The 13,344-nt window shown below is 32.1% G+C and overlaps 1 protein-coding gene across 6 annotated transcripts in view; it reads left to right on the top strand.

The window, feature by feature from the left end:
* The first annotated feature begins 427 nt into the window (after window positions 1-427).
* LOC117120514 overlaps window positions 428-13,344 on the top strand; it is a 36,459-nt gene continuing 23,542 nt past the window's right edge. For 4 of the 6 annotated variants that reach the window (XR_004447374.1, XM_033265525.1, XM_033265523.1 and 1 more), the window contains exons 1-2: window positions 428-518; window positions 5,661-5,750. Coding sequence is in view for 5 of the 6 variants with exons in the window: in XM_033265525.1 (XP_033121416.1) it covers window positions 5,738-5,750 (13 nt within the window). In the remaining variant the exon portion in view is untranslated. Of the gene's footprint in view, window positions 519-4,617; window positions 5,751-10,773; window positions 10,980-13,344 lie in introns of those variants that run through there. The other 2 variants (XM_033265524.1, XM_033265526.1) reach the window with 2 other exon arrangements.

The following is a 13,344-nucleotide window of genomic DNA, read 5'->3' as shown; positions in this document are numbered from 1 at the left end:
ATTTTGTAATATAGACAGTATGAAGGAAAACGTGATGCTGTACAAGTCATAGTGAGAACAATGTTTCAATGTATTGTGACAAATATTTATTAAATGAATAAATACATAACTGTTATAACTTAATAAAATAATTAAATTATTAAAGTTTGAAATATTTAATCAGTTTTTAAAGTTTGTTTCATACTGTCTTGTCAAACTTTTTGGTGAAGCCCATGGCTTTTGTAGTAGGTATTAACCTAAGAAATGATTGAGACTCCATTTGTAAATGGCAAGTTGTGCTTGTTTATTTCATCTCCAAGTAAGTACTACTCCCGCCTCAGGCGTGCGAGTTATGCATCAGTTATTGTACTACTGAGTTAATTGTTTGCTGCCCTCTATCAATTTGCAAAAGGCCACAGAGGTTATTATTTCAGATCAGAGTATCAAAGAACTGTGTAAGCAGTGCCTGTAGCTGTGGCTTCGAAAGTAAGGCTTTGTTGTTACTTATGTTGGGTATTTTTAAGCCATATATTTCTCTAGTAAGTATGTATTTGTTAACTGAATTATACTGTTACCTTTTAGATCTGAAGGCTAGTAAGGCACATATAGAGTTTATTAAATTAACCTACTATAGACAAATAACAATACTAATTAATAATAGTAGCATAGATTGTACATCATACCAGGTGATCAATTCTATGTACTGTACTCTGTAGTCTACTCTTCTCATTGGTACAAATTTTTCAACACTTGAAATGTGTTCCATTATGCAAGAATAAGCAGGACCGTATGAGGTTAGATGTGTATAAGAGACAGCTATAAAATACTCTGTGGAATGCTGTGTGTAAACATGCAGTGGCTAGTGCTCTAGTAAACCTAACACAGTTCATTTTTCAACACATCCTGTGTGAAAATTGATAATGCGAAATTAAATCCCAATTTCAATGATATTATAATGGTCATTAGTCCAGTTAGTGGAACGATTTTGCCATCAGGGGAGGGCTTCTGTTATCCCAGGCTACCCCCATGATAAGGACTATTTCTAGGCAAAACATACACTACCGCTATATATCACCTAAACAGTTTATGGGCGTTGACATTTGCATATGATTTCATCACATATTGATATGGAAATAGGAAATGCAAAGACCAATACCAATGGTACGGGTCAGTAACTAACAAAAAAGTTAGATAACAATGGAACACAAGGCAAGCAGTGAAGCTGGACCTGAAATGTATTCATAAATTTTGTCAAAGAATGCTTATATTCTCCAAGGGATGAAAAATAACATGAACAATGAAAATTGAGCAAACCTAAAAAAATAACGAGCTTGAGGCTTAAAAAATCAGAATCCAATGTATTTGTGCCAACGGAAATTACACTGGTAACAACCAGTGTAATTTCCAAAGCTCCTGACATACATACAGTACATGTAAAGATGAAATAAGTTATTAATTATCAATATAACACATTAAAAAATAAATTAATGTGTAATGTAAAAAGTAATAGAGGACAGTGAGCAAACTGTTACTTTCTGATCAGCTAATAACATTCATTAAACAATCTTTGTGCTTTGTGATCAAGTAAAAAAAAAACAGGAAAATACGACTACCATGATATTTAAATTTGTATATTTCAAAAGTATTAATTTTCAAATATTAAAACATCAATCAAACACACACAAGCACAAGACATGAAAAATCATGGAGATAAAAGTAACATTAAAATACATAAAAATTTGAAACATCAAGTACACAAGAGGTTAAAAAGCATATACATAATAAAATCAATTATTTTTATTATTAATTATTGAATCATTATTATAACAGTATTATTATTATAATTATTATTGTTGTTATCAAATATAACAATTCTAGGAAAAAGAGATCATCCGAGCATTGCACACAAAATTCAATTTAAATCAAAATTGGGAAAGAAAAATGCGACATGACAAAAAGGGGCCAACATTTACATTAAACAGAAAATAAAAGAAAAGTGAATGTCTTAAATTGGACCAACAACTCTGGGTATAATGTTAGTTGTCATGCATTTATTTAATTTTTATTTTCGTTGTTATATTATTTGCATATACTGTAATAGTCATTACAATAATAATTATTATTAATTAATAGTTATTATAATATAATTAAAAAGAACAATTACAGTAAAACCAATTAATAACTAACCATCAATCAATATAATTAATAATTAATATAATCAATAATAATCATATATAATATTATTATTATTAACTTCTATAATTATTTTGTTTTAATTATTATTACAGCTAAGCCAAACTCATTCATTTAAGATTATAGTAAGAAATGGTATTGCATTTTTCAATAATAATCAAAATGCAACATACAAGGAATAATAACATATTTATATTAAACTAATGTAGACTTAATTTCTGATTGTTTTTACCATGCCATCTTGGCGTAATTCTTACAACTTGTCGAAGGTTCTAAGAACATCCTCACTAAGTAATGTATTTTCACCTTCAAGGTCTGCTGATTGAAATATTTGCCAGATATTATAGTTGGATAAGTCCAGGTTATTTTTTAGGTCATTAAGTTCTTTAAATCGTATGTTATCAAACACACTAAAACTGAAAAGAAAATGTTTAACATCCTCAACATCACCATTATTACTGTACACAATGTACATAACCCTGTGGTTTCAGCTGATCATTCACTTGTTCTTCTATCCAACAGTGTAGCAGTTATACTATATTTCTGGGTTAATTATTTGCTGCCCTCTATCCATTTGCAAAAGACCACAGAGGTATTAATTTCAGGGTAGCAAAGAAGTTGTGTAACTTACTGCCTGGAGCTGTGGCTTAAAAACGTATATTTTACATCGATAGGCTTTGTTGTTACGTGTGCTGGGTATTATCATGAAGGACTAAGCTAATTCCTCCATGGTATTCTTAAGCCATATATATATCTCTAGTAAGTATGTATTTGTTAACTGAATTATATTTGTTACCTTTTAGATCTGAAGGCTAGTAAGGCACATATATATGAAACTAACCTACTACAGACAGTTACTAATAGTAGCATGGATTGTACATCATACCAGGTGATCAATTCTATCTAATGTACTGTGTAGTCTGTTCTTTATGTTGGTACAAATTTTTCAACACTTGAAATCTGTTCCATCATGCAAGAATAAGCAGGGCCGTAGGCAGGTTAGAGGGGGGTAAGGAAGGAGGCTGCGAAAATGTCCTGCTGGGTGTAACCATGCAGTGGCTGCTCTAGTAGGGTGTATGAGCAGAAGCATAATACCTCCCCCCGGGCAGAGAGGATCCAGAATTATTCAAACGGGGGAAGGGGGCCACAGCATATTTAGATTAGATACAGTAAGTGAGAGCCCTAATTTCAATATATGCATTGAAATTTTAAAATTTAGTGGCAAAACTGGGGGATGGGAAAATGCCTCCCGTGTCCACCCTACTACTGGATCCGCCTCTGCCTGGGCAGGACAGGTCACAAGCACCCAACACCCGGCCAGGGCTTGTCAGGTAATGGACCAAAAAAAGTAGGCTATAAAATGCGTGTTTATTGAGTTGAATTTGAGAGTAAACAATTATATGTTATCAAAGTTTACGTTTTAACACATCCTGTGTGAAAATTGATAATGCGGAACTAAATCCCAATTTCAATGATTTAATGGTTATATTTATTCTTTTAATCCAGTTAGTGGAACTAATTTGCTGTCAGGGGAGGGCTTCTGTTATCCCAGCCTATCCCCATGAAAAGAGACTATTTCTAGGCAAAACATACACTACCGCTACATCACATAAACAGTTTATGGGCGTTGGCAATTTGCATATGATTTCATCACATATTGATATGGAAATAGGGAATGCAAAGACCAATACCAATGGTACGGGTTAGTAACCAACAAAAAGTTAGATAACAATTGAACACAAGGGAAGCAGTGAAGCTGGAACTGAAATGTATTCAGTAAATTTTGTCAAAGAATGCTTATCTCCAAGGGATAAAAAATAACATGAACAATAAAAATATAACAAACTTGAAAAAATAACAAGCTTGAGGCTTAAAAGAATCAGAATCCAATGTATTTGTGCCAACGGAAATTACACTGGCTGTTCAAACTCCTGACATTCATACGGTGCATACAAAGGTGAAATAAGTTATTAATTATCAATAACCAATATAACACATTCAGTGATGAATTACTGTGTAATGTAAAAAGTAATAGAGGACAGTGAGCAAACTGTTACTTTCTGATCAGCTAATAACATTCATTAATACAATCTTTGTACTTTGTGACCAAGTAAAAAAAAAAATCCGGAAAACTCAACTACCATGATATTTAAATTTGTATATTCCAAACTATATATCACCGTTATATATCAACATATTTAGATAGGAATACCATACAAAATGGATATTAATCAAGCTCCTCATAGGATCTAAATCTTGAACTGTTGATTATTAATATAGTGATGTTATGTACATTATGTCTACTGTATGTCTATATTTTTGTAAATAAAGAAAAAAAGCAGGTTTTTAATTGCATAGGGGTATTCACATATTAATTGCAAAAAAAAACCCAAAAAATGATGGTGTATCTCATTGAATCTTCCAATTTAAATGTGGTTTGTGGTTCATCATCTGATCTCATACGCATACGCAACTGAACTCTCATGTTATCTCTCACGTGCTGTTTCTTAGGTAAGTTCTCATATAACCTTTCCACTTTAAGCTATTTTGGTAGAAAATATCACTGAGGGAAGAGAAAAACGATATATCCCCAGAAAAACGATCTTCCCAGATCTCATGTAAATTAAAAAAATACTGAATAGGTCTAGCAAATTTTTAGGGAATAGGGGGTGAGGTTTCAAATGGACTATTTTGATGAAGAACTATGTTCATGGAAAAATTCTGTTAACCTACTGGGTTACCCTCTTTAAAGATGGTTGAAATAAAAAAAAAAAATCTATTGTAAAATGACATGTTTCTGTTTGCATATTTACTGTAATATGGTTTGCATTTAATTTAAACAAGCCCCATACTAGATCTATTTCTAAACAAGCCCCATACTAGATCCAGGTCTAAACAAGCCTCATACTAGATCTAAGGTCTAAACAAGCCCCATACTAGATCTAGGTCTAAACTAGCCCGGCATACTAGATCTAGGTCTAAATTAATGAAAATAGGTACTAATCCTGGGTACATTCATAAAAAATATGTGTTTTACTCAGTTTTTAATAACACATTCGATCTTTCTAAATTGAAAATTGAAGTTAGCTTGTCGTGGCCACACTAAAGCCACCACTGGATAGCCTCTCTTCACAAAAGCTTCTGTGAATGTTGTGGAGTCAGGAAATCTTGATGTTCCTACCCAGCAAGGGCTTAGCCAGCGAGCCGTCCGGCTGTCTTTTAGATGGCCAAAGATTATTTAGGATGGCCACTTTTACCGTGACGGCTTGGCCTACTCAGCTTGGCCTAGCTTAGTTGGGCCTGGTCTACCTTAGCAAATTCTTTACTTTCTTTGAATCCATCAAATGTTGCATTAAACTAAAACATATTGGACGGCCTATTTCATTTTTCTGGCTAAACCCCTGCTACCCAGTATACCGAAATCAACAGGAAATTTACCAAAAGCTATTTTTAAGATAAGTAAATGTTCATTTTCATTGCATTTTTAGCGAAAAATTTGTGAATCTCAACAGTTTGATAGCAAATATTTAATGAATTGCTGTGAGACGTAGACGTCAAAAAAAGGATGGAGGAAACCGGTAAATATTACAGTATTTATTATCACTGGTGGATCCAGGAATTTGAAATAGAGGGGCCCAAAGAGGAACATTCACAGATGGAGGGTCTGCACTACCTCAGCCCCACCATGGTTGGGGCTGAGGCAAGAAAATTTATGATTATGTTATCTCTAGATGGTCGGAAATGACACTCCTAAACTCAAAATTTGTGTAGAACTTTCTTTCTCTCTCTATTTTTAATTTTAATTTTAGAAAGTTTAAGGGGGAGGCGTAGCCGGGCTGGCTAGGCCCCCTTGAATCCGCCGCTGATTGTTGTTGGTGTTTGCCTTTCTAACCATTATAAGGGACTTCACTTTATTGCCCTTGTCATAGGAGCCAATTATGTGGTACACAATGCAGATTCTCTGCTCGCATTATATTCTGTAATTGATCTGACTCACTGAAGAAAGTATTTTTAATTATGATTAAAAGTGAAATTAATTCAAGTGATACAATTATAGTCTTAAATATATTATATATGCTTGATAGTTCTGAAAAGAACTGTTGTTGTTGGTTGAGAATATCTCTTTTCAGAACTATGAATGTGGTGTACCGCAAGCATTAATATATATTATTCAGTGGTGGTGCCAGCGTCTGAATCTGGGTGGGGGGGGGGGAAGAGTGTACGATTTGGTTTAAGGGAATTTCCCCGAAGAGTGCAAAGTGGGCGTGGTTGGGTGTTGATTAAAATGTTTCGAAGCAGTCCGAGGGCGGAGCTCCCCAAAAATATGACAACTTAGGGGTTTCAGAGGCTTAATTAATCAATTTTATCTATAGATAGTGTACTGTACTACTATGTAGAAAATATATATAATATATTTTTCCCCTACAAATTATGTTTTTCTTTTATTCTGGGGGGAATTTTCTGGGGGAGAAATGCCCCCCTTGTCCCCGTAGCGCCGCCACTGATATTATTACTTCGCCATGCAAACCTTCAAACAATAATCATAGTCTTGTTTCATTGAACTTTAGAAATTATATCAACTGTGCATTTTTATTTTTGATGACTTATTAATAAGAAGCATTGTACTTATGAATTACCTATCATCACAATCAGAGAGCAATTTTAACCAGCTGTTGGTGGATTTTTCAAGATGGTATGATAGACTTGGATACATCAATACGCTGAAAGTTCTCTACACAGACCATGTGCCAATTTATAATAAGTTAAGTGAGGCTACTAAGGTGAGCTCATTGCTAAGTATGTTAATTGGTTCTGGGAATTTGAGTTCAACGGATCTCACTATCCTGTATGACACAATAAAAGCTACTGGACAATTTGGCTTCAACTCCAGAATTGTACTTCCACCTTTACAAAGAATCAGGGAACATGAAGTGACTAAATTTACATGGTACAGGCAATTCCTGTTAAAGCTAGGAACGGTACTGACGAAAGGTGATATAGAAGCGCTTGATGTACGATATAACATTCCACTGTTAAAGAATTATGATGATAGCTGGCAATTGATTCTGGATTTAGAGCAAAGGAAGGAGCTTTGTGAAGAAAAGATTTACAATTTCATTGAAGGATTACCAAGTTACTTGACTGTGAAAGCATTACTTGAAGGTATGGTTGGCTAAAGGAGAAATTTACAAATTTTAAATAATTTTAGAACTAATTTAATATTCAGTTACATAATACCTCATTTAAAACAATAGGAAGATTGTAAGAACATTATCTATACGGTTATTCAACGTTTTTTCAACACTCCTTGAAAGTGGTATGAGTACTAAAAGTTTTTCCTGACTGAAATTGTTCAATTTGTGGCATAGTGAAAAGTATTGCATTATTGTAAACAAACGAATCCAGTATGGAACGGTTAGACATGAATGACAATGATTAATGTACCTGGCCCTCTTGCCTCAGCTCAAACTTGTATCGTGGTTTTTATATAAAGGCTGTTGTTCTGTGTTCTACTGCTAGGGTGCTCACATTCTCTATTTTTGGTTTCTTTTACAGATAACAGAGAAGCATCAACATCAAAACGACCAAAGTTAAATGAAGGTATGTACTGGGTGCTAAATGATATGTTTTACTTGACAATAATATTTGAAATTGCTTAATTTGCTACATCAATGCAACTAATGTATACAAACTCGTCATATCATTCTAGACATGCCTTGTTTTGTGATTGGTTGAAATCCACTGCCCGATTTTTAAGACCATAAAAAACGGATCTACATTACTTAAGGCAAACAAATCTTTAGACCCAAATGATGATGATTCCTGTAGGGCCTACCAGAGCTCAAGCCTTGTTACTGTACCTTAAACTTAAAGCTTGGCTGTTATATTCAGAATACTGTGCTGTGTGTGTTATGTTCTTGTGTAGCTATGCTGTTAATGTTCACATTCTCAATTTCTGGTTTTGTACAGGTAACGAAGAACCCTCAACATCAAAACGACCAAAGTTAAATGAAGGTATGTAACGGGGTGCTAAACTATACAGTAAGTTGCATTTGACATTAATATTTGAACAACAGATGTAAATAGGCCTTTGCCTGAAATTAAATTTACAAGTTTTGTTTTAAAGAAAATATAAAGATGTGAATTTAAGAAACAAATATTGGAACTTCTTGGAGAAAATAAATTATTTGTTTTAAGTTAAGAAGGAAATGAAAATAAGAATGAAAACTGAGATGGATTTTTTTTTATGTTCCATATTGGTGTATATGTGAATGTTTATGTTTTTTTAAATAATGAGAATAAATGTGGCTTTTCTAGAAAAGAAAAAAAAAAACCAAATTAATATTCATTACCAACTTCTGCTGTGGTAGCTCTTCTTAACTAAAAATTAGGAACAAAATTTATGTTGCATTCTATTTGTTTTTTTTAAATAAAAAGTTTCATAATTTGCAAATCTTCACTTCTTATTGTCTATGAATATGTGTCAATCACAAATTAACTTGTATGATGTGGCTTATGTGACTGAACTATGAAAATCCACTGCTGAATAATTGAGACCCAAATAAAAAAACAACAAATCTACATTTTGCAAGATAAATGAATCCAATACAGTACCAGATATCAAGCCCTGAATGACAATCAGTCCATTGCAATATTCTCATTCTCGTTTTTTTGTACAGGTAATGAAGAACCATCAACATCAAAACGACCAAAGTTAAATGAAGGTATGTACTAGGTGCTAAATGATACAGTACTGTATATTACGCTTGACATTGATATTTGAAATGTATTCAATTATTTGGCTGTAAAAAATATTTTTGATAAAGTAAGTTAATAAATATTCATTACCGACAGTAGCTATGTTAGCTCCTTCATTCTTAACCAAAATAATTAGGAGCAATATTTGTGTTGTATACTATTTGCTTTAATGATCTGCAGATCTTCCCTTTTACTGTTTCTATGGAGATGTGCCAATCTAAAATCAATTTGTATGGTATGGTGTGGCTTATGTAACTGAACTATGAAAATGTAAATATGTTTTCAGTATAGTAATTTTACAGTTCAGTTTCATATAAGCAAAATAATACAAAGTTTTAAATTTAGTTCATATGGTCTAATTCCAATCCAGATGGTGTAATGTTATTTGGTCAAATAGGAGAGCTACACTATATTAGCTTAGGTAAGGGGTAGTAGTAGACATGTACCTCATTAACACACCCTTCAACATGCTACAGATTTCTCAGAGTAAGTTATAGCAGTATATTTTACTTGATATTATCTATATTATAATTACGCTTATTCCCAAGCCTATGGACACAGTGCAATACTGATGCACTCAATAAAAACGTGTGGGGTTCAAAACCTACTGGTCTCAAAAACTTAAGAAATATATCAATTTTTTGCAGGCACAATGTGAATATCAATTCATATTTTAGATTTATCGGAAGGGAAAAGACTGACTCACTTTTCATCACATGGTTACAACTTATAATAGTAAAATGAATCTTAATGTTTTAGTAATTTTTTTGTATGATTTTATTTTTCAAGCATTTTTTATTGCTTTCCATTTTGTAACTGATCTGCATTCAATTGTGAAATAACATGTTAAAGTTGAAAAGTATTGTACAAATGCTTAATACACATAATAGGTTTTGCTACACATGTAGTACAGTAAATTGGAGAATCAAGTCAATTCATATACTTTGCTGTATATCGTATCTTTTTGTAATTTTCTTTATTGCAACATACCTGATACAACATGGTATGAATTACAATATAGGATCCAAGAAATAGATTTTTGTTAATCAAACTTTCTTAACTACTCCTTAACTCCTACACCTAAACAATACAATTCAATAATTAATTAAATAATAAAATATAAAAAAGACCAAGCTATAGCCCCAATACTCTGATAACAAAGAAAAGGTTTTAAGTTTTGAAACAAAAACATTTCTTGAAGTGATCTCTTTTAAATCAGTAAGTAAAAAACTCCATAGGTTTAATTTCAAATTTGCCTAAATTAGTTTTATGTCTGGGTATGGATAGATTAAAATTATCATTGAATCTTGCTCTATAAATAGTTCTTAAAATATTCCGATAGACTATGTGGTAAACTATAGGCCTATATTGAAGAGTGGAGTTGCATGTGTGCCCCAATTAAAATAAAATGCATAAACATAGAGAAGATGACGTACAATCATCGAAGATTGACTTGCGGAACACAATTTTAATAGAATATAATAAAAGTGATATTTTAATAGCTTGTGCTCTCTTTATCAATGCTTAAGTGGTGAGCTATAGTTATAGTATACAGCTTAAATATATAAAAAATAAATGAGAATGAGCTCTAAAACTGGAAAATGTAATGCATCTGGCATACATGTTTTGAGAACATTATAATTGTTTCAAATAATATACTGTCGCATACATCCAATACCATAAATCAAAGTAAGTTTAATAAAGGAATTTACATAGCATATTTAATGTCTCGTCAGGAACACAGTGCTCTTACCTAAATAAAATTCCAGCTCTCATTTTAACCATCTTATTTAATCAGAAATATGTTCTTTAAAATTAAGAAATTTGTCTTTTGCCAGGATATGGTGGATCAGCAACTGGTATGGGAGAAAGTGCAATGTCTGGTCATCGACAGCAGCAACCCCCACCAGCAAGACACTTGATCCTGCCTCAACAGCTGCAGCAGTCCCAAGCACAGACACTGGTCCGGAACCAGTCGGTGGCCAATTCGTTGAGATTAGCTGTGCAGTGTAAACACCCGATGCAAAGCCTTCAAAGACCATCCCCAGGTAGGCATGAATTTTAAAGGCAGTGGCTAACTCGTACATAACCATATGGACAAATTCAATACATTTAAAAAATTGTGAAAAATTATATCAGTTAAGAAAAAGTCCTATGCCAAAGGTGAAATAATGGAAACTATAAATTTTAAAAGAATGCAGCTGGCCCATTAATTACATGTGAATTATATTTGTATATAAATTGTAAAAGTAAATACTCACCATAATCAAAATGTCCAATTTAAAACAATAAAATCGTATCGATTTTAAAAGAAAATGTAATTATTTTATATACATTAATTTCAATCTTAACATCATTATCATTATCATTTCAATCTTAAAATCATTATCATCATTAAATTAAATATAAAGGACATTAAAATAATAACATACATATATTACATTGCAATAAAAATAAACTATAAAGAAACCTAGATGTAATCTTAATTCAAAGTTTATTTTATTAAACTATTTAATTATCACATAAACATATTAAATATAAAATGGAATTTCAAATTTATTAAATTATAAAAATATTATCTTAAAATTAAAATGTCACCGAATTCACCCACAAAATCACATTGAAAAACTCTAAAAAAATAAATAAAAACAATTTAATTCTTATCATTGTTATTGTCAATACCAATAATTATCATTAGTTCACAAAAAATAAATTGTGTTGGCCACATTTTGGGAAAATAAAAAAATGGGTCAGTTTATGCCTAAAAATTAGAAAATGCAAAGACCATTATAAATTTGTATTGAAGAGTAAAATGATAGCATAACACTGTTCAATATAAAAATGAAAATACCAATTTATGAAGGTATAATTTTAATTTCAGAAACCATTGGTAATGCATCTTCAAACTCAGAACAAGGAAGTGGTAAAGGTAGTAATGCTACATTTTTTTCAATTCATCATCTATTTAATGATTTTAATATTTTTTATCATTGTTTCATTATGAATTTTGATAATAATATGGTATTAATAATAATAATGATAAAGTTACATTTATTAAAGTATCATTGTTTTTAACAAAGTAAGGTAATTAAGGATGGTCACACATTGCATGCTCGCTCAATAAATCACTGTTAAAAAGACCATAGATTAAAAATAAGTAAGGTGTAACATATTTTTAATCTATGTTAAAGCATAACTATTTTTACATAATGAAATTTAGTAAATCAAATTATTATTTGTGGCTTTTATTTATTAAATCAATTATGAACATAATCTCAAAACAAAATTTAATGACAAGAAAGATCGACATTTCGGGTCCATCATGGAACCATTCATGATTCTCAAGATCAAGTAAATTGAAAAAACTAAAAACAAAAATGCCAAGCAGTGACAGGAAGTAAGTAATTAATTTACATATCAATAGGGCCTACTGTGTGGAGCCACAGTAGCTTGGTTCACGTCAAACTTTTATCTAGTTATACATCCACTTAACTAGTTAAAAGTTCGACGTGAACCACTCAATTATAGCTAGTTAAAGGAATTAAGTCACTTAAGTTAAGTGACTTAACTTTACTAGAATAACGGTAAATTAACTTGCTTAACGGTAAAGTCGGCTCGGATTACAAGGACACGATTACGTAACGTAGGCATCTAAGCCAGCTTTGTTGTATTGTACCACCATTATCATCTTCTGGCTGGCAACAACGTACTTCAACAATGCTAACAACAGCATCGAAGTAGTCTTATTAGTCTGGTTTTCAGAAATTATTTGTAATATTTTGGGTAAACACCCAGCAAACGTCCGTTTTACGAATAGTCGATATTACCAATGACCTTTTCCCTTTGCATCATCGACCAAGTAATAACGTTAAAAAGTCCGATTGCGTACGTTTTTCAAAGTGATAATGTATATTTTTCTTAATAATAAAATCAGATTTGTTGTATTGATTTATTGACAATTCAATCTTTTCTATTTCTGCTATAATAGTCGCTATTAATTCAATTTCAACGAACTACCACCAACGCCTGCAGTCATTAAAATGAGCGCACATGTTTACGATGACGAAAAATAAAAGGGTGTGTGGAAGTCAGCAACTTATTTGACACCGCTAAGCTAGATTTTCGCGAAGTGCATGTAAACAACACAATTGAGCAATCTAAAAACTACAAAACAGGACAGAAAGGTCCACAAAGTATACATACGTTTTAATGAAAATTAAAACAATATTTTGTTAAATGGAAGTGCTAGCTAGCGATTAAAATTAATTCGTTTTTTATCGAAGGTAAATGTAGCTAGGGCCAGGGCCTAGAGAATCTACCACTTAGATTGCGATAGAACACGCTGCTGCACTGGTCGTTGGTTCATACTGGTCGGCTAGGTTAGGTAGTGGAAACTCACACCTTCTCTACAGT

Source organism: Anneissia japonica, unplaced genomic scaffold (assembly GCF_011630105.1).
Source record: "Anneissia japonica isolate Jap-2015-1 unplaced genomic scaffold, ASM1163010v1 scaffold288078_len52975_cov122, whole genome shotgun sequence".
NCBI lineage: Eukaryota > Metazoa > Echinodermata > Crinoidea > Comatulida > Comatulidae > Anneissia > Anneissia japonica.
This window is presented reverse-complemented; position numbering and strand designations above follow the sequence as displayed.